We start from the raw sequence: 23,336 nt of genomic DNA, 5'->3' as shown, positions 1-23,336 counted from the left end.
TTTAGAGAAAAGTCTAGAAAAAAAACATGTTTTCCACCATTTGTTGCCTAGAGATATGCTGATGGGTTTAGATTAACTGGCAACAAAAACCATGTTGCTTCTACGGAAGTGCTCTAGCCCTGCAACAGATATGATAAACTCTCTAAGATCCTTAGTATGGACTTGTTTTATTTGTGCTAATAACTCCATTAGAATGATTCTGACTGTAGAGTAGCTGTGTCCTTAAAATCTGAAGAATACTTGATAATAAAATAAGAAGAGGTGCACCAGTTCGGAAATTCCCATACCACAGCAGGAATCCTAAATGCATCTGAATCCAACTCAACACTGAAGAAACTTTTTGTTTGAAAAAGAAAAAGCAATCAATGACCACTCATGGCCTTCTTACAACGATCACTAATGGAAAAAAACAACAATAAAAAAAACCTATCGGAAGGACTATTTTTAAAATGTGGTTTATTCTTAGAGCCGTGTGAGACTCACCTATGACATTAGCATAATCTGATAGTGAAGTGACATCTCCTTTCAAATCCATCCTTTCCTCAAGGACATCAGGAGAGGTGAAAGCTGACAGCATTTCTGTTACACTGACAGAGCTGTGGGTCAAGCGAGCACCACACCAGTTTACATGAGGGCTGAATTTGACCTTGTGTCACGACAGCTCCCAAAGGATCCTGCAGTAAGCACTGATGTATTCAAGGCTGTACATACTGGCATTGCAATGAGATCTTTAAGGGCAACGTTGAGGACATCTTTCATCCTGGGGCATCACAGAGCATTGGAAAGATGTTCTGCTACAAAAAATTTGTGACAAGCTGCCATCGTCTCCTGCGGGGCAAATACAGGAGTCTACAGTTGAAGATAAGCCATCAGAGCCTGCCTCAGGTGCTGACAGCGCTTCCTTAACACATCCACTTCTCTAACACAAGCCTTATTCTCAACAACAGCTGCTACTGATCGAGCTGTTACTGATCGGGCATCTTCTTGTCTGCTAAAAGGCAAAAGCAAATCTGTCAGAAACAACATGGCCAAACATCTTGTGGGCAGAGGGCTAGATCAGCTTCTAGTCTGCTGACTGAATACTCGTTTTGAGTACAGAGAGCCAAACGTGCTTTTGTATAGGCCTGAGGAAGACCAATTGATCTTTTGGAGGCAGGAGAGAGGGCTGCATGATGAATGGGCAAGGCTTGCTTCCAGCCACCTGACCCGCCTGCCACCTAGTGTATGTTCAGGACACACTTCCAGCTCAGAACAGCGTAGCTGGAGAACAAAGAACAGAATTAGTCCGTTCTAACATGGCATGTTACTGATAGCATATGCTGAAATAGCTTAGCCTTTTCATCCCAGGACTCTGTATTTGTAAATAGGGCAAACCCCCTAAAACCAGCTTCTTGCCAGCAGCGATTCACTTACAACAATCGTGTTCTCAAAAGCACAGCAGACTAAACCCAGCACTTAACAGTAAAAGAAGCAGCGGATTATATTTTCAATAACCAAATGTACCACATTTACACATGATAAAATAGGTATAGTGTTCTAGGTATACTACTTTTAAAATCAGTTACCTACTTCATCTATTTAGCTGTCAGGAGGAGAACTGCTTGTGCTGCATATGCACAACTGCTGAACAAACCAGTGGTCTTCTGTCACACCAAACCCTAGCATCCAAGTTGCTATGTCAGACAGACACCAGTTTATTCCCTTTTGTGCCAATCAGCCATTTTTTGTAAGTTTTAATTTCCACATACCCATCAATGCTGGTTGTTTTTCTTTAATGACATCTTCTAATATGGAAGGCGAATAAATAATAAAGGACAGCAAATTTGACTTCAGAAATGAGGATGGAACTGAGAGTAGAATATGTCTGTACAGATCTCTCAGTAAATTTTCTATGCAGGTCCATATTTTCTTGTCTCAGGAAATCAAATTTGTGGCGATCGGTGCCTAAGAGTTGACTCTTTCCTTATAGAACAATAAAGTTACCTGGGCTTTCTATCAAAAAAACACATGCAAAGGAGTATTAGTGATGCATTCTTTTTAGATGTGTAAGAATACATACACACTCCGTTGATTGGTCTCCAAATTCATAGAAAATAGTCAAAGTTATTCTGGAATTATCAAGCCCAGTCAGTCATCCATGTTCAACAGTTGTTTAATTCCAAATCTGAATCACAATGTTTTTCAGATCCAAATGCAGACCTCCTTATGAGAGACAAAGTTCAGGGAACTCCAGGCTATGAACAAGTGAGTCAGGTCTGGGAATGCTCTAAAAACAGCCATGGCAGTGCAGAGCTAATTGCCTCCTACGTGGGCTAATTAGCTTTGATGCAGCAGTGCAGTAAAGCAGCTATCCTGCCTGTGGATCTGGCCCTTAAATCACTGTAGTGCCCAGACAGCATTGTGACTTGCAGTAATATTCCAGGGAACAGAAGTGAAAAAGAACCAAGTCAATTTTATAATGGTCAGCGATGAATCCTGTTGTCACTTCACCTGCAGTGAATATACACATATGCGTTCTGTCACTAAATTAAGACATACATGTGCATGAGATCAGTCTTCTCAGAAGCATGAAAAGTCTCCCTTGCCCTACTTTTGCTGGTGCACTATCACAGCATTATTATCACGGCAACTTTCCCTTCCATGTTTCCTCCAATATGCACTTCAGCTGAAATCAGCTGCTGGGACAGTAACTGCCTGCAGAAAGGCTTTTAACGAGAAGCCCTTTTGTTAGTGTAACCTAGTGGAAATGAGACAAAAAGAAAAAATTGTCATGCCTCTTAATTTTAAAATATTGCTTTGGAGTTGTTTGCTGCCTGACACATACAAGAATGGCTAAATTTTAACATGGGCCTGGGGCTTGTGTTTCTGTTATAGAGCATGGGGTTGAGCAGAAGAAAAGGGAAGCTGAAGCAGAGGAGAGATGGTTGTTACAAGAATCATTCTTTTCATGTGTTTGATTTTCCAAGAGCACTTGGGAAAAAAAAATTCAATTTCATCTTTACTTCATTCAGCCACCGCAGGAACCAAGAACAAATCTGGATCTCTTAGTTTGGCCACACACATTCCCCTCATTTCAGTGAGAGGAATAACAGCAGCAAGGTCTCAGCCTCTTTTTTGGATTTTTTTTTCTTTTGCTCTTAAGCTAAATGATGAATAGCCTGATCACGCAGGCTGCAGATCAGGCAGTATAAACAGTATCACCTACAAACATTTAGCCACTTTGTTACACACATTTAAAAACTAGTCATGAAACCTTGCTGCAGCGCCCCTCTATTAAACCTTTGCTTGGGGAATTTTTATGAGGTTTGGATTAGGAAGGTCCTACTGGCCTTGTTAGTGGGAAATAATGTGGTATACTTACATTTTTATTTCAACAACTGTGTAAAAGTGTCCATTGGGCAAACCTGCCTCCTCCACTTCCCCAGGAGTACCTGTGAATAAATAAGTGTTAAGGCCACTGTAGTTCATTTTGCAAAGCAAGGACACAAAATGCAGAAAGTGAAGAAAGATCTCTTTGCTTCTGGTCTGGGGTAAGGGGATGAAGGTGTGAAAAAGGGGGTCTCCGTGTGCTGGGGCATTGGGCTGAGGCAGGAGTGGTACATGCAATTATAACCTGGGCCTCCCTGAGGAAGGGTACTGAGGGAATACAGCTGCTGTTGCTGAAGTTAAGAAGAGGGAAGGAAAACTGGATTAAAATTGTAACTGCAGTGGGTTCAAGGCACAGGGCAGAAAATGTTTTCCATTTGTATAAAATATAGATTTGTATGTAAATATTCAGCAATAACTTCTGTAGTAATGAATAAGAAATAAATTGCTTATTTGATGTATGATAAAACCATTATTCTGCACAGATGAGGCAGATGACAATTGATTTATATTGTCTTGCAAAAGCTTCAGACAATTAAGGAGAAAACTGTTCTGAGACTTATTCCATCGACAAAATTCTGGTACAGCTAACAGCAATATGATTCACACAAGGATCATCTGGCATGTAAAGCTCGTTTTAACAGATACCAACATGACATACATAAAGCTGTCAGACTTTCTCTAAAGGACAGTCATCCACTTCATGTTTCAAGTGCCAAATTAATTATATTTGACATTTAATTTATAACCTAAGGTATTTTAGATTTGGAACTTGACTATGATAACAGTAGATTAGAGCAGGCCTCCATTTGACAGAATCGATTTTTCAATTTATTTTCCTTGTATGTGAGGGCCATGATTCGGATTTTTGTGTATCGAGCTTGCAGGACAGTGATACCTCTAAGCAAAGAGGGCTTCATTCACCTCCTCCCCCAGCCATTCCTTGGTGAATTATTTTGCACTTGGTAGCAAGTTTCTTTTACAGCCTTAATCACAAAGCTCCACCTAATGGAACGAGGGGAGAACTGTGCACAGAAAAAGAAAGGGAGAGAGACACTGCTAAACTCTGCTATCAGGGGAAAACATAACAGTTAATCTCCTCCACCTAATTTATAATGTCTCCCTTTCCAAGGTCTTTCAAACACCGAGGTGGGATGAAAGTCATAAGGGGGGAAAAAAAACCCAAAGCAAAAAACCTCACAAGCAACCTCATCCTTTACCTTTTCATCTGACTGAAATTGTAACCTTTTTATTTTAACTGATAGAATTTTCACTCCATTAATACTAGTCTTTCACACTGGTAAGTTGCACCTTATAGATCCCAAAGCATTTAAAAATTACAAATATATAAAATAAGCTGTAAATGTTGGTATGTATTTACTGCTAGATGGTTTATAATCAAAAGTAAAATCACTCATTAATGGAGCAATCAACGAGCTTTTTAAAAAATTGGCAAAATATTTCTTTCAAATTCCCCACCGAAAATGAAGGCTTTCTGTACAGTTTTAGATCACTCATTGATATCACACAGCTGGAACACTACTGGAACATTAACATTTCAAAATATGAGGGAAAGGAGCTGAAGAATTTAAAAAATTTTGCAAAGATCAATGCCATTTTCAAGGTGGAGCAATTTTTTTAAGTGCTTTGCAGATGTTAATATAAAAGATCATACAAAGTCCTCCAGAAGCTTAAAAATTCACTCACAATCTCAGATTTGCTCTGCAGCCAGAGGAAGGCTCAGTGACCACTTTCAGACTTTTTCTGCAACAGAAGGTACAAATCTAAATGTCACCTTGTATCAAGATAAAGCGTTTCACTGGAGAAACAGGACATTTGTCAGGATCATCTTATTTGAGATGACTAATGCAGTGACAGCCCTGAGTCTGTATTGTAAAATTGTCAGTAGTAGGACAAGACTAGCTCATACTTTCTAGTAAAAAATGTTAGTTTGGTATTCAATAGTCTTCTGTAAAGAATTGCACTTTGATACTCTGCAGAAGTAGATCTGCCAATCTAAAATTGTTTTAATTCCTAATATTTATGATCAGATGTAGAAGTATGACACTGCAGCAGAATAACTTCCATTGGAAAGGTGATTAAATCATGTCTTCATCAACTTTCAAATACAACAATGTGCAGTTCATGGCCAGCTGAGATTTTGTGGGATTTATCTCTTAACTTCATTACTACCATTAACAATGGTGATTAGCATGATTTTCTTAACCCTACTTCTATCCCTCCTCTTCCTTTGATGCCCTTGGGTAGAGGCTTGGTTCTGTCTGTTCTTCCTTGATTTCACAAGATCCCTAGTGACAGAGCTCCCCCCAAAACTTTAGCTTCTCTGCTAAATTTAGCTACACTTGGACAATGAGCTCACGATTTACCAGGTGGAGGAAGGCAGGACTGGTGTATGGATGGATAAAAGCAGCGCTATCTCATTAGCCCTGATTCCTGAAAACCCCGGGAGAAGGGTCTGTGTGGGTAACCTGAGGGCATCGCCCAGGGGCACATCAGGGCAGCTCATTGCAGGACATCGAGCCAAAGGATCTGGAAAGCCAGGACACACCGAGAGCGGGGGCTCTCGGGAGCAAAGCTGGTTTCCAAAGAAGGGCAACGAAGCTGGTGAAGGGTCTGGAGTGCATGTCCTGAGAGGAGCAGCTGAGGGAGCTGGGGGTGTTTAGTATGCAGAAAAGGAGACTCAGGGGAGACCTTATTGCTCTCTACAGTCACCTGAAAGGAGGATGTAGCCAGGTGGGGGTCGGCCCCTTCTCCCCGGTCACAAATGAAAAGACAAGAGGACATAGTCTTCAGCTGCGCCAGGGGAGGTCCATATTAGACATTAGGAGGAATTTCTTCACACAAAAAGCGAATACACATTGGGACGAACTGACCAGGGAAGTGGTGGATTCGCTCTCCCTAGAGGTGTTTAAGGAAAGACTGGACGTGGCACTTTGTGCCACGGTCTAGTTGACAAGGTGGTGTTCGGTTGTAGGTTGGACTCCATGATCTCAGAGGTCTTTTCCAACCTAGCTGATTCTGTGATTCTCTGAGACCGCAAAGCCAGACAACCACCCCGCGCACCCCCGTCCCAGCCACCACCCACGGACCGTCAGGGGGTGGAGGTACAGTTGGCTCCGCCCCCTCGCTGAAGCCCCACCCCGGGGGCGTGGCTTGGCGAGCGCGGGCTTTCCCGACATGTGGGGCCCGTGAATGTGCGCGACTGCGCATGCGCCACCCGTGACCCCGCCGCTCTTCTTCCGCCCCCGAGGTGCTGCAAGGCGCAGCCTCCCTCGGCGCCTGATTGGCTGGCCTGGCCTTTCTAGCCAATGGCAGTGGCGCTTCTTGCGGCAGCGCGGCGGCTCCGCCCGCCAATGGTGCGGGCGGTTGTTGCCTCCTTCCTGCCCTCTCCCGCGTGTACCGCGCTTCAAGATGGCAGCGGCGGCGCCGGGTGCGGCGGAGCTGGAGCTGCTGGAGCGGCTACTGGGGCTGCCGGCCGGGAACAAGTACGGCGTCCAGGGGGAGCGGAAGGTGAAGGGAGCGAGGAGGGCCGGGAGCGGGCGGCGGCGATGCGCGCGGGATGGCGTCCCTGGCCTCCCTTCCCCGACGGCTGCTTCCCCCTGCGCTTCCCCTCTCGCCTCCCTTGCGATTCCCGCCCAGCACCCGTGCGACGATGACTGCGACCCCCCGGTTACCAGCCTGCGTGTTCTCTTTGAGCGGGATGTCGCCTGTGCTTCCTCCAGACTTCCTTCATCGTCCCCCATATGTTATGGATGTTGTAGGCCCTCGCTGTCTGTTTATCTGTGGGTTCTGAAAACCTCATCCCTCTGCCCGTGGAAAGGGCATCGTGTATCGTGGAAGGGATGTCTGTTTGAAATATATCTGTTCTTGCACCGCTCTCCTTTTCTCTGCCTTTCCCTGATGCCTGTGCGAGTTACGTCTGTGCAGGCGTGGTTAAATTACATGGAGGGAGGGGAAAGATGCTGCTTTAGTGTTGGGATCGTGTCTGTGGTGAGGAACTGTTGCTCTTAAATATTTCGTTCTTTTAAAATACTTCTGCCTGAAAGGAGGTTGTAGTGAGATGGGGGGTCGGTCTCTTCTGCCATGCCTGCAGTGAGAGGACCAGAGGAAATGGCCTTAAACTTAGACAGGACAGATTCAGATTAGGTATTAGAATAAAAATTTCACTGTTAGGGTGGTCAGGCATTGGAATAGGATGCCCAGGGAGGTGGTGGAGTCACCGCCCTTAGAGGTGTTTAAGAGGCATCTGGATCTAGTGCCAGGTGATGTGGTTTAGAGGTTACAGTGGCAGTGCTGGACTTGATGATCTTGAAGGTCTCTTCCAACCCTGATGATTTTTTGATTCTAGATGTCTTGATGTTTTTAAGTTTTGTATGGAAACATAAAGTTCCATGGTTTGAGAGGCACCTGAGGCATGAAAAATGTAATACTGAGGCTGAATGTCACAAATTTTGTGAGGCCTTTTACCTGATCCTCCCTCCTGGAGAAGGTGGATGGAGAAAAAGGCTGTGCAGTTGCCTTATAGTTTGGGTTTTTTTAATTGAGTATTTATAATTAAGAGTCCTGAATATATATATCCTTAAGTTGCAAAAGCTGTCTTAATTATTTAGCAACCTCATGAGTATTTTAGTGCTATTTACTGTAAAGCATAAGGCTGAAAAAATTGAGTAACTAGATCTGTCTGTAGTTTTTCTGGCTGCATGTTCAGTGGAAAAAAAAACCTTAGTAGTAAAGACATTAAATTGTTTTTGTAGTTTTATCAACTTGCACCTTAGTTTAAATAAATCTGAACATAGACTCCTCTGTGTGGCCAGATACTTTAAATGAAAAGAAATGTTGCATTTTAATCAATTTCTGTTGTTTGATGTCATAAATAACTGAATGGACTTCAGCCTGTTGCAGTGAGTTTCAATTCATTCTTTTATTTATTGACTTAGTGGTTCGGTTTTCTTTCCTACAGTTTGACATGTGCTGCTGTCACTAACAAAGACATGGTTAAATCTAGAGGTGTGTTGCGTTGTCCCCTCACAGTACTAGGGAGCTCCTGGCTTCTGTCAGGACATTTGGGATGAATAAGCATTTCAGGAGGTGTGGTCACTGCACTTTGCTTGCTCAGAGAGAAGTTGGATACTGCTTACTTTACAGTCTTAAGGAAGAGTCCTGAATTTGAGAATGAGTTAAAAGTCAGTTAATAAGATTTCTGCCAATGTTGGAGCAAACAATACTATTTCTGGCTAATATTGGCAGAATTTGATTAATTGGAGCTAAAGATGTCTTGCTTTGTTCACGTTCTTCTGTAAGAACTGAAAATAAACCCCAGAGAGTGAAAAGCAAACATACACTTGGTTTTGATGGTACTACCTTTACTATGAATGCTTCTAAATTCTGACTTATTGCCTTAAATATCCTTTTGAGGGGCTGTAAAAAACCACTAGCTATCCATATAGAGACGGCTTTTTTTAATGAGTTGTTAAGTCTTACGCTCTTGTTTCCGCTTCCAGGTTCCTGTTCTCCAAACCAACAATGGCCCCGGGCTGACAGGGTTGATGACCATTGCTGCCCACCTTGTCAGGCAGGCTAAGAAAGAGCAACTGCTCGGGAACACTGCAGAAGAGAAAGCTGTTGTTCAGCAGTGGTTGGAATACAGAGTGACTCGAGTAAATGGAGGCTCAAGTAAGGAAGATACTAGAATAACTCTGAAGGTAAGGAATACTTAATTACCTTGCCACTGAGTTTTGGAGTGACTAGACCTAGAAGAAGGTTACAGTGCTAATGTGTGTGTGAACGTGCAGTTAATAAAACTAAGCAAATGCTAAAAGCTTGACAGTATTGTTAAGTACTGGCTTTTATTCTGCTTGCTGCTTTTCACTTTTAGTAAGCTGAAACAGAAGGGAAAACAGTTAAAACTGTAAAACATATGAAGCAGAGCAGGCTGTTCAATGTAGTTTAGAGATTGTTCAGCTGCCTGTGTAAGACACCAGTTTCTTATTATCTTCATAAACCCTTGGTTATAAACGAGTTGGCCTTGTATTTCAAGGTAACACTTCTCTGATTGTTTTAAGAGCTGTTCTTATTGACTTGGCAGTTATGGAATACAGGCGATACTTGATGCTGTGGTAATTGGCATTGATGCCAAAAGGAGTTATTGGACAGAATTGTGTGTGAAAAGGAGCCTCTACAAAACTGCCCTTTACATCAAGGTACTTTGTATGGGGACCTTGGTCTGCTGTTACTAAACTTTTCCTGCGGTCTGACGCTTACTTCCTGTTAAACAGATGGAAGCAGAAAAGAAAATCTCAAGGGTCACCCTGTTATTTGAGCAGCTAGATGGCAAGGAGTAGATAGTAAAACTTACTCTATATATCTTCTTGCTCCTTGTGACTGGTAATTAGTGTTTTTGCAGTGTTGTGGGAACAACTTGAAGAGAAAACTTGCTTTACACTGTTAACTTCTAAGGGCACTGTTTACTATGCATGTATAAAACAGCAGTGAAATTCAGTCAGTTTTTAAAGTGGTTATTTTTTCTAACTTTGAAAGTATGTTTTAGATGGAAAGTTGAACTGCTCAGTCCTACTAGTCAGTATGGGTTTAGAAATAGCTTTGGTTGACTTTACTTTGACTCTGGTTTGCATCTTAAAATGATGCAAAGCAAAACTTTGTTGTCTTCTTCAAGCTGACAGCCCTCTTGTTCTTGAGGACTTGGAATATCATGTCTGCTTTACCAACCTGATGAAAGTCCTCAAGAACCATTTCTCTCACTTGCACCCCAAATAATATGAGTTATCTTGATTTCATAGCATCTGGGAAATATTTTCCATTAGTTAATTATGAGTTTGTTTACATTACTTCTCTTTTTGTAATAGCTCTGCACTTACTTTCTATGTGTAAATGTTATCAAAACCTTCACAGTCATGGTTACTCTACAGATATCATGTGAAAACTGTCTACCCTTTGGGATTTTCTGAACTTGATTGAAGGAGACATTGACTAACCTGGGTTTTAACTTTAGCTTTATGACAAGTGTCATATAGTTTCAGTCATTTTTTTAAACGAATTTGTGATGCTTTTTCTTCTTCTGAACTGTGAGAAGACCATATGAGAATAGATAACTTTTATTCACCTTTCTTGCCCTTCTATCATATAAAAACCAAAAGCAAGTTTTCTGTCTTCTTATAAAAAAGTACATCTGCTCTGATGGCTTCAGTGATGATATCTGCATTGTCAGCACATACATGTCAGTATTTGCAGAACTGCATTAGAGTATGAAAACCAGATGCAGAGATATGGCAGTTTTATGCTGAATCTGGTATCACTCTTCAGTTTTAGGCTTAGGAACACTGACCATGTAGAAAAGAAAATATACTGAAATACAAATATGTGGATAAATCAAGTGTTTCCAAGCAAAGCAAAATTTTCTTACTGAGAAACAATCAGTGTCACTTGAAGGAGAATCTCTGCCTTTAAATAGTTTAATAGGTATTACCATTTTAAAGTTTTCCTGTGTTTTTTTTTTTTTCTTAGCAAGTGTTGAATAACCAGAATTTATTTTAACACAGGGCTGCTGTGGAATTGTTCCAGCACTAATAATTTCATAGTATAGCAATTAAGGATTTTTTTTAATTTGTTCTCTTGCTACTAGGATTAATCAGAAGAAGAGGCAGCCTACCATTAAAGTATACTGTGCCAAAAGGGAGTACGGTTTAAAAAAAAAGAAAAACTAAAATAGGGAGGGAAGTCTGAGGCTGTAGTTTTACAACGTGTCTGGAATACACAATGGCAGTCTTGGGACAGTTGCAGCCTAGAGCCACAATTTATAATAAGCTGCACCAAAAACAGCTCAGTCACTTCTGCTATAAACTTTAGGCTGCCTCCATTTAACCCTTAACTGAGGTGATGTGATTCTACAAAGTGTCAGTAAATAACTGGTTTAATGTCTGTTAATTTGAACAGGAAGGATCTGTTTGCCCTAGGAAAATAGGTTCTTAAATTGTTCTTACTGATGTGTTGCCTAAAGCTATTACTTGGCATGAAACAATGGTGAAACAGACCATCTCAGCCAGGTTTTTTATATTTATTCAGAGCAAATGCCATACTGTTCACAACGGGCCAATAAATGGGCTTGTGAAGTTTTGTCTAATTTTGATCTGTGCTTCTCTACTGGACAGAATAAATGGGAGCAATACTTCTGGACTGTTCTATAGTAGATATGTAGGAACGATGAATGTCAATAGCAGTGATAGCACAATATCCAATGCATTATGTTAACTTCTTTACACAGGATAAGAGAGTATTTTCTTTGTTTCTTTGATGTTTGGTTAGTGGTAAATTAAGCTGCATATGGGGGGAAAAAAAGCTGAAAATTACTGAGCCTTCGTGCTTGATAACTAGTAGTTTTTCTACTCCTCAGGGAAGGAATTGAGAACCTTTGTGAAACACTTCTGCTATCAAATGGCTACTTAGACGTTAGTGAATTATGTTAGGAAGGTTTTAATGTCTCTGCTTTGTCAATTTTAGGTATGTAAAACTTGAGCATGTTCCTCCCACCCCCCCCTCCGTCTTCAGGCATATTCAGCATCTGCCAAATAACTGGGAGCTTGTACTTGAATTCACAAGAATGTAGATACCTCTGGTCCCTGAATAATAATTATAACCCAGAATTTTTGTGTACTACTTTGTGTCTTATGCAAAACAGTGTTCCATGACTTCAACTAGCTTTATCCCAATCTCCTGTGCTGTCCAGCTGTAAGCATGAAGTTCAGTTAGAAATCTGAATAAGAAAGCTTCAGTTCCTATCTAATGTGCTTGCTTGAAAAAATTACTCTTTCCACAGATAAAAAAGCAGGTTAATCCATGCTCTGCCCATGCCATTAATCCACAGTTCTTGTACACTCTTTTTTGGTAGAGTTCTAAATGGGATGCCCACCTGCTTTAGCAAGCTTATCCAGCAAGTATCTTTTAAACTTCAGCCTTCTGTGTTCACTTCTCTCCCTCTTCTTTTAGCACCAGGATATGTTTTTGTGCTTACAGGTTAAAGGATTGAATTTCAATTATTGGAGCAATATTTCTTGATTATTTTTCTTCTCTTTTTTACAAGAAACTTGGTATGTTGAATATAATAGTCTTCCAGACCAAGTGTAACTCACAGTTTGCCAGTTCAACAGAAGATTCTTGCATGAGAGTTAAAAATACAGCTATGCACCAACAGTGCAGTTCTGTTTTTCTTGGATGTGGCTGCAGAAACCCTTTCTTGGGTTCTGCATTGTCAGGGGCTTTCCTGGGGCATTTGAGAGTGCTCAGCTTTTTGTCTTTGCATGGTGTGATAGATAAAAAGGCACTTAGGGCATAAATGACCTTGACAATCTTGCTGACTGAAAGGATGTGCTTCTGTGTGTAAGGGAAATACATACACCAGCAGGATGTTGTGGACAAAATATCCAAAATAAAATCGGAGTATGAGTAGGTCCATTGTAAGCTACTGAGTCGTCACAAGAAGCAACTGTTGCTTATCCGGATTGCTGTTCCAGCTTGCGGTGACTGGAAGCGATTGAGTTGCCTTAGTGGATTAAATGGATTACAGGCAATTATATTGCATACTTAGAAGATAGTGAGGAATAATGTGGGGTCGTCAGAAGTGTGCCGTGGATGGGATGTGTTGAGCTGTTGCTAGATATGGACTGTAAACGGATTTTTTTTTTCCATAGAACAAGCAAATGAAAATCCATCAGTTAGTCTATAAATAATGCAGCGTTTGTTCTTACGTCGCTTTTTCGCCCTCATACCTAAAAATGGAATTTGAATTGCTGCAGTTGTTCAATGTATATTAGTGCATCATACTGCAGCTATGCCATACATACCTGTTTGAAATTTGAGAAAGAATTTTCTGAGGGATTGCAACAGTAAGTTTATATAGTTACAAGCAACTTCCATCTTTCATGTATTCAGTACATGAAAGACGGTGATACAGAAGACAGCTAACAGACCTGAATTTCCTGCATGTAATAGAAATTCAATACAGTTTCATATTCGTGTTTTCATTAATGTCTCCAGGACAGAAACGCTGTTTCACTTTAATACCATGGTCACTTCAGAAAACTTGACTTTCAGGAGTTTTAGCACAGTTGGCTATTAGCCAGTAATGTAATCATCCACGAGAAGGATAACCCATGAGGCAAGATTAACTAAATGTGCCTAATGCACATGGAAGAAAACTTACTGTGGTGCTTCTGCATTATCTTGACTTGCAGAATGAAATAGGAATATCTGTCTGTATTTTATGGGAGGAAAGTACATGTTCTAAACCAAAATTGTAAACTGATGCTAATTTATACAAGACTAAACCATTTTTGTCAAATTTAATTTACTCAGTTAACTGACTTCATAAAATTTGATTAACCAGAATAAATAATTGTTCACGCTGTAATGGCTTACTTTGCCTTTAAAGTTTTAGGATTTTTTTTTATTGATGACTGCTTTGAGTGTACACATACAGTATAAAACTCAGAATTAACATGCTGTAATTTTTTTGATGCAGAAATCCAAAATTTTGAGCATAAAAATAACTGTGGTAATTGTGTCTTTGGAGATAATGAGCTTTTTACTTTACAAAATCCCAATTCCATAGCCTAGGCTAAGAAGAACAGAGATGGGATGTTGGCATATAGTTCTAGTGGTGTTACTTTTCATTATAATGCATGCAGAATTTCTGGTTAGTTGAAATGAAAAATGCTGGTCAAAGATCTCTGTCAGAACAGACAAGTTTATGGGGTTTTTTTCTAGTAAACAGATCTCTAGGTTGTTGGGTTTTTTTCTTCCTACAAGTTTTTTCTTCTTAACATTGCATTTGCCTTTGCGTTGTGTGTAGGAAATTCCACAGAACTGTAGTTACATGTTTAAAGTAATTTGAGTGCTAAGTAACATGAACAAAGGAGTAAACCAGTCTAAAGAAAAGAAGCTAGGTAGCCAGGGGCAATTGACCTTACAGAATTTTAACTATGCAGGGGTTAATCAGGTATTTTTCCCTGATTTGTTCTAATAAAAGAAATCAAAGCAGACAGGAGGATGTTTAAATATTACAGAAGTACAGGAGTCCTGTCATGAAGAGGTTATCAAAGAAACAGTAAGATGGCATAATGTAGTCAAACTTGTCAAATGCAAATGCAAGGTCAGATGTCTTCAAAGTCTCATTATTTCAGTTTTGTGTTTCAGTCTTTTTTTTTTTTTCAGTATGTGTCCTGTAGGTTATCTCTATATTGGTAAAATTATGTAACCACAAAAAGTGCAATATGCTTAAGGCTAAATATAATTTTTTTAATTGTTCACTAATTATTAACCCCCTTCTCCTTGCCCTAGACGTTTTTTATTTCTTTTAATAAAAGGTTGTCTTAAAATGGAGCGTGCTGTAATTGAGACTGAAAAATTTAAATTTTTTAAAATGTTAGTTACATTTAAGCATAACTAACTGTTTTGGGGGGGGTGTTGGCTTAAGGAGATGTCTGAGGGGGAGAAGAGGAGCACACAACTAACAAGGAGAGTTTCCAAATCTAAGGAAAAGCTGGGAAACTTGGTTTTGTACACTTCTGAAAAGAATACTTTAAAACTAAAGCTTGCTTAAGCTGGCATCAGTGTCAAGTAGGTAATTTTCTTTGTGGTTACGTTTCTTTCTTTAGAGGGAAGTAGAGGGCAGAAGGATGCATAAATTGGATGAGAAGTAGGTAAGACGTAGAGAAAAGGAAGGAAATATTTCTTTGGAGTCAGATTAAAATAAATTACACCTGTATTTACAAAAATTTGACTAGATGTAAAGCACTTTTTTTAGACACCAGCATTTAAATTTTACCTAATCTCGCTGTCAAAGAACGGTGATATTTTAGTTTCTTATCTTGTCATTCACTTCTTAGATTTTTTTTCTTCTTTTATTGTTGTTCTCATTTGCTGAGTTGGGATAATTTAAAGCTGGTGTTTATTTTATATGCATGGTCTCCAAAGGAAGTTTCTATTATTTTTAACAATTGCCTTAATGTATTGTTTCACAAAGTCAATGCTACAGCAGTATAATGACTTTTTCTTTTGTAGGATCTTAACATGCACCTTGAAGATAAAGTCTACCTTGCAGGAAACATTTTTACCTTAGCAGACATTTTGATGTACTATGGATTGCATCATATCATGGTAAGCATTACTTGCCTTATTTTTATATGTACAACTGCCATGATCGTTATTTATCTAAAGGGCATTTTATTGTTGTAGAAGTTGACCTACTGAATTGATCAATGGCAGTTATGGAACAGAACAGAGAAAAATAAAACTCATTTTTAAGTTGTTTGTTTTATACTTTAATATTTAGCTATGGATCTGTCAGAAGAAGTGTATTACCTGTAATGTCCAGAATGCTTTAGTTTCCTCTGTATAATGTAGCAAGGATGATACCTGTCCCTGTGTTTCAAGGATTGATTGTTTGATGCTTACCTTTTCTAGTCTGAAATATGACTGCTTACGGAATTACATGAAGAAATAGATAAATGAAACTGAAAGGATATGTCAGAACTGAAAGCACTAACCTTTTAGTATTAGAGGAGTACAGATGCATGTAAATTAAGCTCCTGAAGGATGAATGCATATAAAAAAGTTTGAGCCATAACAAATTGTCATTTGTGTTTCAAGACTTGAATGATAATACTTGATGAAAGATACATAATATCAAATAGCATGGGGAGCTAGTGCTTAGGAGCAGAAAAAAACCCACATAACACACCCCCTGCCTCCCCGCAAAAATAAGTTTGTCCTGAGTGGGGAAGATGTTGAGATTCCTTGTAGTCAGCTCAGGTTACCATGAAGTGCTCGAAAGTCATTGCACCTTCAGTTCTGAACCCCAAGTGTTAAATTAAAGATAGAGCAGCAGAAATTATTTGCATTTCGTGCTGGAATGTGTTTGTAAATGAGCTATTGTCATTCTCTGGAGTGGGTGCAACTAAAGAAACCAAAGGACTTACAGGAGAAGGTCTACTAAATTCTTGGGAGAAGATGAAATCCATCAGTTTTGCATTAGAAAATCATGGGGCTGGGGGGGGAGTGAGGGGGGAGAGGACAATTAGAAGAAGATGCCTCTGACGGATGCGCATGTGTCTGAGAATCAGTGAATTCAATCAACTGGGTGAATGGTTACTTTTATACAATTAAAAGCAGAGCTCTTGGAGAAGAGTGGAAGAATGCTACATTTCAGAATGGAGGCAGAGGAGAGGAGGAATCAAGTTGTGAAATACTACCAGAAGTGAAGGAGAATTTATGTATCTGTGTCTTGACTGTCCGGGAGTAAAAGTTCAAATGAGAGAGGGTTGAGCAGAGGAGAGGAAAGGGAAGCTTCATTTCAGAAGGTTTTTGAAAACATGCTAGAGTAAGTCACTTAGAATTAATTCTGTTAATTCATATTTGCCTTGTTAAAATATCCTAAGTAGTAGGATAGATGTTTTGACTAAAGTGTCAGAATGGGTTACCTTTCACATATGATATGCAGATGTAGAAAAAATGCTTAAGTACCTTCTAAAAATATGACTGTATATGCTGTAAGAGAGTAGGAGTTCAAATGAGATTTTTTTTAAAAACTTAGGGGAAAATCCAAGCATTTTTAAATTTAGAGTTTGCTCTAGAGTAGACTACCTAATCAAGAAGAAAAGATACAAGTTATTGCTTTGGGAAATAGAACAGATGGTAAAAACAAATGACTTGGTGCTCCTGGGTGCCTGCAACCACCCAGACACTACTTGGGACAAGTTTATAGTATAGCATCTGTTTCTGAAATGTTTGATTTCGCAGAATATAATTTGGTGTAAAGGGCAAGTAACGAGGTTACTATCCTAAATAAATATGAAAATCTAGAAGCTACTAATTAGGAATTACATATATTTTGAAGCTTTCAGAATTGATTCATATTAGTACTTAACTATATAGGTAAGATCTTGAACTGTAGAATCCTGTGATTTTAATTTTTTTTAATTATTTTTATTTTCCCTGTAATGAGAAGAGAGTACATCCAGGACTGCTGTTCTGCCCTAAGCTTTATGAGGGAGACAGGAAGAGTTGCTGTATCTCTTCATGTGATGTGGTCCAGGGCAGCAGTTGATCATATCCACCACTGCTTCAGCCAAATTACGCAAAATATCAATAAATGTTTCCTGTAATCCTTTAAGCAAGGAGGTAAAAATGGGACACATGGGGAGACCCACAGATCTTGCTGTCCATCAAGTTGTCTAGAAAATTGATCTGAAAATGTTGCTGATAATGACCTTTAAGGCTAATGTCTGCACTTTTGATTAACTAACTGTGATGCTAACACAGACATTAGCAATAGAATACTGGAAATATTACCGACATATCATAATCACCCTAAATAAGCCAAGTAGTAAAACTTTAAAATCCTTCTGATGCACGTTTCATTGGAAAGGTTTTAAGACCAACCAATCCTTTTGCTCAGTTCTTCGCTTGTGGTATCATCTTCCTTTCTTAGTGTTCCTGAGTACAGATAATGTGTCTTTGTATTCATTCACTCCTTCCATCTTCATTTTGCGTTCCCATAATCCAGGGAGAGTTCTGGAGTCTGATTCTTTACTCTCCAGGCTCGTCCATTTGAGCTGACTAGCTGAGTTTGTCTACTGACCAGCAGCAACTTTTAATTCTGCAGTTGGGTGCTTTTCTTTCATTCTCCTTGTCCATTCTAGTTATCTTAATAAGTAATATTATTAAGTACAATAGTACAATGTGTTTAAAAATCCACGTTGTGGCACAATAATTAGTATTTTAATCAGTGAGATTCACAGGTAGTGTTTCAGGATTTTTGCAGACAGGATCTATTTTGAGTCTATTAATTAGAAATACACACTCATAATAATAAGGCAGGAACTAAATTGTATGCATTGTTGTTCTGCATCATAATATAGGTCACAAACACCCCAAAAATGTAATGCTTGATACTGCCTGTTCAGTCAATGTGATCTACTTTGTCATATGTAATTGATGTCTCTATGTATGTAATATAAATATTGTTGTCTTAAAGAGACTTCAATTGCTTAAATATATATGTGGATAAATATGACGAACAATGAAGTTCCACTAGGTTAAAGCACAGATTGCAGAGAAAACATGAATTTGGAAGCATTGCTTGAGGATAGCTCGGGCAATCAGTAAACATTAAATTCCCCCTATGATAATAAACTTGTTTTCATATCTGTTTTTTAATTTAAAATTATAAAAAAAAAATTTCCCAGTGTCTTTATTCTTAAGTATTTTTGAACAGCAGAAGTCCAGTTCTATTTTAAGAGAAATAATCAATATGAAGATTGATCTGCTTTTATACTTCAAAAAGTTGTCAGAACCAAAGAAGTGGTCTCAAATCTATATATCTGACTTCAAAATTTCTTTAATAAGGTCAGGAAAATAACTTATGGGTGAAATTTATGTGTGCAGATGGAAGAAGAAGCCTCAGTCAAAATTTTGGGGTCAAATCAAAAACAGTCGAGTACAAAAACAAACTAAGCTGTTCTCCTTGAGTCACAACTACTAATAGTGAACTATAATGAGACTGCAATAGTAGTTTATTTTGTAGGGGTTTTTCCATAATGAATATTTCCTGTAATAAAGAGATTACCACGAATTTTTGTTAATATTCACTCATATGCTGCTTATTTTAGTACTGAGATGAGGCTTTCCTTCTAAAGAATGATGCTAAAAATGGTTCTTCAACTGAATTACAAAAAAACCCCCAGTTTTAACTTAAAGGAAAGATTTACTTTTAAACCTATTCCTTTAACAGCAGTAAAGTAGTCAAAACAACGTGAAAGCACGTGTATGTCATGAAATACACCATCCATCTGTTGGGGATTTTCTTTTTCTCCCGTATTTAAAAGCTAAAGTTAAAAAGTGTAATAGTATCTTAGCCTTTCCTCATACTGAAGAGCTTCAGATGTAGCCATGTAGAGTGTGGGAATGAGAGTTTATGCCTGCATCCCCAATGCTGTGGAAAGCAAATATAATTAAAGCTTGTGTATTTATAGCCCTTGCAGCAATTCTTAGAGTTGCATTATATGATGACCACCTTGGTTCCCCTTTGTGAGCTTTGTGGTGGAAGAACAAGACTTTTTTCCTTTTTTTTGTGTCATGGAAAAAAAAAAAGCCTGTCAAATTGAGTGTCTGCTTCTTTGCTATTAAAATAATTGCTTTAATAGCAAATAATTATTATAACAGCAGAACAGCAGCCTTTCTTAACTTGGGGGAATTGTCTAATTTAATGAGGAAGAACAGAAAATACCCATCTAACAAAATGTTGTAAAAAATGCCATGGAAGTGATCTCTAAACAATTAACCTAAGAGTTATGTTCTGAGTAAAAAGTAGAGCATGCCACAAAGTGCTTTTTAATATATTTCACTGATAGAGTACATTATGTAAATAAGTAAAAATATCTTGCTTGTTGTGCCTAGAGTACAAAAAGAGGTTTTATTATTAGAGTAGCTGTCTGTTTTGCCCTTCAGATGTTTTTTCACTATGCTAACAGAATGAAAGAGGACTAGTTTTCCAGACATCGTTGATTTACATTGGAGAAATGTAAAGATTGAAAATTTTCAGTGTAAAATTATTCGGAGGAAATACTGTATCTGCTTCAAAACCTAAAGTTTCGTTCAGCATTTTCATAACCAAGTGCTTACCCATTAAAGACTTTGAAAAAGGGTATTGTAATCTCAAGGAACTTAAAGTGTCAGCATTTTAGTGTCTGCTTATACTTTAATACTTTTTCTTCACTTTGAGTAATTTTAGATGGCCTTAGAGTACACACATTGTTCTTTTCATTCTCTGTGTTACTTTGTTAATGGTTCTACAGCTTCATATCAAGCATCAGCTTCCTACTACCATTAATTATAATGCACTGCAGATGATCAAAAGCATCTTCCCTTAAATGGTACTGCCTTTTTATTTTGGTCCTGAATATACAGCACTTGCAGAAACTCAGGCAATTTGTGAAATACTCGGTGTTATATTTGAGTAGCTTCCACTTTTTGTTTGTAAAATTCTGGACAATTTTTTTCTCACTTATTAGGGTTATTCTCTTCCACTTACCTAATTCAAATAACTCTTATATTTCTAGATCAGAAAAAATGTGGCTGATTTTAATTGATTTTTCTGTGCATTTCTATCAGACTATACAGCTGTAGGAATAGTATTTACATTTCCATGCCAGCAGCAAGAAAAGCAGATTTTCTCATACTGCCTGAATTGAGGTTCATAACAGTTCAAAATTGCAGAATGTGTTGTGGAAATACATGTGTAGTGCCCCACTTGTAGGCAGGTAAGTTCTATAGGAAGAGCAGCTACTTGGGTTTAGGAGCAGCTGCAAGATCCCTGCTTTTTGGTTGTTGCCACAGTTACTGTGCTCTTAACTTCCTGTTAATAGAGCTTTAATGCTATGTGCCATTAGTTTAGAATTCCTTCCTGCAACTCCTTGAATTCTTCCTTGGTATATTTCCATTGGTTCATTTTCCAGTATATTTCCTTATTTTCTTTTTCCTGCTACACATTTAAATCTTCTAAGTCAAGTGTTGGGCTGTGTGAGAGAACAGCTAGGAAAAGTAGCAAATGTTAGAGAATCGAAAGGCTGGTGTGTCACAAGGTCAAATTTAACATGAGGCTTGGTTTTAAACAGCAGCTTTTCACTCGTACAGCTGACTGAATATGTATAGTTCTCACTGGGATCTAAAGTTTGTTGAAACAGATTTGTTTCTAGCTGTCCTGTGCCCAAGACCAAATTTGGAATGAACCTGCAGCATCCATAAAATCTAGAATTTATAGAACAAAGCATAAGGAATATGCCATCTGTTTAGCTTTTGAGGAGAGGATTAACCTTGGGTAGCTTTAGAAATCTAAATGTGGAAAAATATTAGGCATGTGTGGGTAGCGATTTTCTGTTAAAACTGTCCTCTACAGATGTGCCCTTTTTAATTGACTGCAGGCATTGTCAAGACTTAAGTTAAGCTTGGCTAACTGAAAATGAAGTGAGGTTAATCCCGCACTGATTGGTTTCAGTACTGGTGAGATAAAATAGGGTAGTTAATGTGAAGATCACATTTTGTTCTTGATGTAGGTTTTGTAGGCTGTTTTGAGGACTACCCCATTTGTAATTCAGTTGTAGTAGGTTAATGTGAGGATTGTTAATGATAATTATCTAAACTGATAAACTAACTTGATTACAAAGCCATAAGGAGAGATAGAATTGCTAATCAAGGAATAGTAGTACAGGTGATACAGGATGGGAATAGATCTTCTGCAGCTGGCTTGAAAGACTGAAGGAATTACAGACTTTTTAGTGAAGCTTTGAGGATGCTGCTGACCTGAACTTATTTTAAAGGTAGAGTTTGGATCTGTAACTGTAGATGACTTTATCTGAGCCAGCCCTCTGATTAAAGGTAGGCTTGAAGTTCTGCATGTATATTAGCCAATTCCTGTGGCAAGGTGTTGTTGCAATGATTGTGTGTGATAGTTGGAAACTTCTTCCTGACTAATTTTGCAGCTATTTAGATCTGGGTTGAAATAAGCAGGTAACTGTGCTCTTAACTTGAGAACTCTTGTGAACAACAAGATCTCAAACTGTAGGACTAGGTGATAGTACTTCAAATATTTTTATGAAGCATGGACAGGTTTCCAGTTTGTTTTACTGTGGTAATTTGAATCATGCCACTGCTATCTTAATAATGTGAGCTAGTACATCTGAACAGTTAAGTGTTAAACTATGCTGATTCTTAGTAACTATGCCATATTAGGCAATAGTCATATAAAACAACTTCCAATTACCTATCCAGTCTCAAATTACTTGAAAAAAAACTTACTCCTGTACTTACAATACACCTGGAAACACAAAGTAGTCAATTTGTCTGTGAGACGATACTGTCTGTCTTTTAAATTAAAGTGAAAGGGTTGTGCATATTGTGGAACTCTTTCCCTGCATGCCTCAATACTGTATGCCGATCCGAGGAATAGAAAGATGCATTAAATTCAAGCAAGCTTTTTTCCCCTCTTTATCATACAAATGTATATTCCACCTGCAGGTCTGTTCATTTGAGTAAATTACAAGTTCTTACATGTTTGGGGCTTAAATATTAATATGTGAAACTAATATGGAATACTGCTGGACTGCAACAGCTTACTTGAGTTTAAATCATTTGTAAAACTATCTACTTTCATTTTGCTTTACACTAGCGATGCAGTGCCTGATATTACTTGGTGCCTTGTATTTATTCCCCATGCAGGTGGACCTCACAGTGCAAGAAAAGGAGAAATACCTTAACGTGTCTCGTTGGTTCAACCACATTCAGCATTACCCAGGTGTCCGGCAGCATCTGTCTAATGTCGTCTTCATCAAGAACAGATTATACACAAATGCTCATTAAGGAGAATCCTAATGTTGTGTTGGAAGGAGGTTTGGGAGTTTAGAAGTTATACTGTCCAAAGCCACTAGTAGCAAATATTGTTTTGTAACCTTCTGTATGTGAACCAAAACTGTTAATGCCTCAGATAATACAGTTGCATTGAATTGCTGTTGTTCATTCAAGAATTTGAACTGAAGAATTGTATCATGTATCTGATTAAATGGAGCAATGGTAGAAAGATGGAAATTAAATTTTTTTTTAAAATAGTGAATTAAAACTCAAAGTTCCTTTAATTAAACACTTAAGTGTAATGACATGATCTTTATGGGAAATAATTGGTTATTTTCCTTCAATTACCCACTCCTTTTGCTATTTATTGAATTTTTATGTATGTCGTCCCACTTTCTTTTCATTTTGTTTTCCATGAATGTTTACACTAGTTTTGTAAAAGTTAAGAGCTATATTGTGTGCCAAGGATGTGAAAAAGGGAACATGCAAATGTTACAAAGTATTTATGTGACTGAATAAATTATTTTAAAACTGTA

The 23,336-nt window shown here is 38.4% G+C and overlaps 1 protein-coding gene and 1 long non-coding RNA gene across 2 annotated transcripts in view; one reads left to right on the top strand and one right to left on the bottom strand.

Moving 5' to 3' along the window:
* The window catches only part of LOC120324321, a 13,044-nt gene extending 5,798 nt beyond the window's left edge, over positions 1-7,246 (bottom strand). Inside the window, exons 1-2 of the long non-coding RNA XR_005565554.1 lie at positions 7,062-7,246; positions 3,362-3,431 (exon numbers count right to left, since the gene is read on the bottom strand). This is a non-coding gene — a long non-coding RNA (uncharacterized LOC120324321). The remainder of the gene's footprint in view (positions 1-3,361; positions 3,432-7,061) is intronic.
* EEF1E1 (eukaryotic translation elongation factor 1 epsilon 1) lies at positions 6,784-23,336 on the top strand. The gene is made up of 4 exons (XM_027745076.2): positions 6,784-6,897; positions 8,889-9,089; positions 15,460-15,555; positions 22,672-23,336. Exons 1-4 carry the CDS (start codon positions 6,799-6,801, stop codon positions 22,810-22,812), a joined length of 537 nt encoding a protein of 178 aa, XP_027600877.2. The 5' UTR covers positions 6,784-6,798; the 3' UTR covers positions 22,813-23,336.

This window comes from Pipra filicauda, unplaced genomic scaffold (genome assembly GCF_003945595.2).
Source record: "Pipra filicauda isolate LSUMZ 115617 unplaced genomic scaffold, ASM394559v2 scaffold101_size5749837_pilon, whole genome shotgun sequence".
Lineage (NCBI taxonomy): Eukaryota > Metazoa > Chordata > Aves > Passeriformes > Pipridae > Pipra > Pipra filicauda.
Note: the sequence above shows the minus strand (reverse complement) of the source record. Positions and strands in the feature narration are given on the sequence as shown.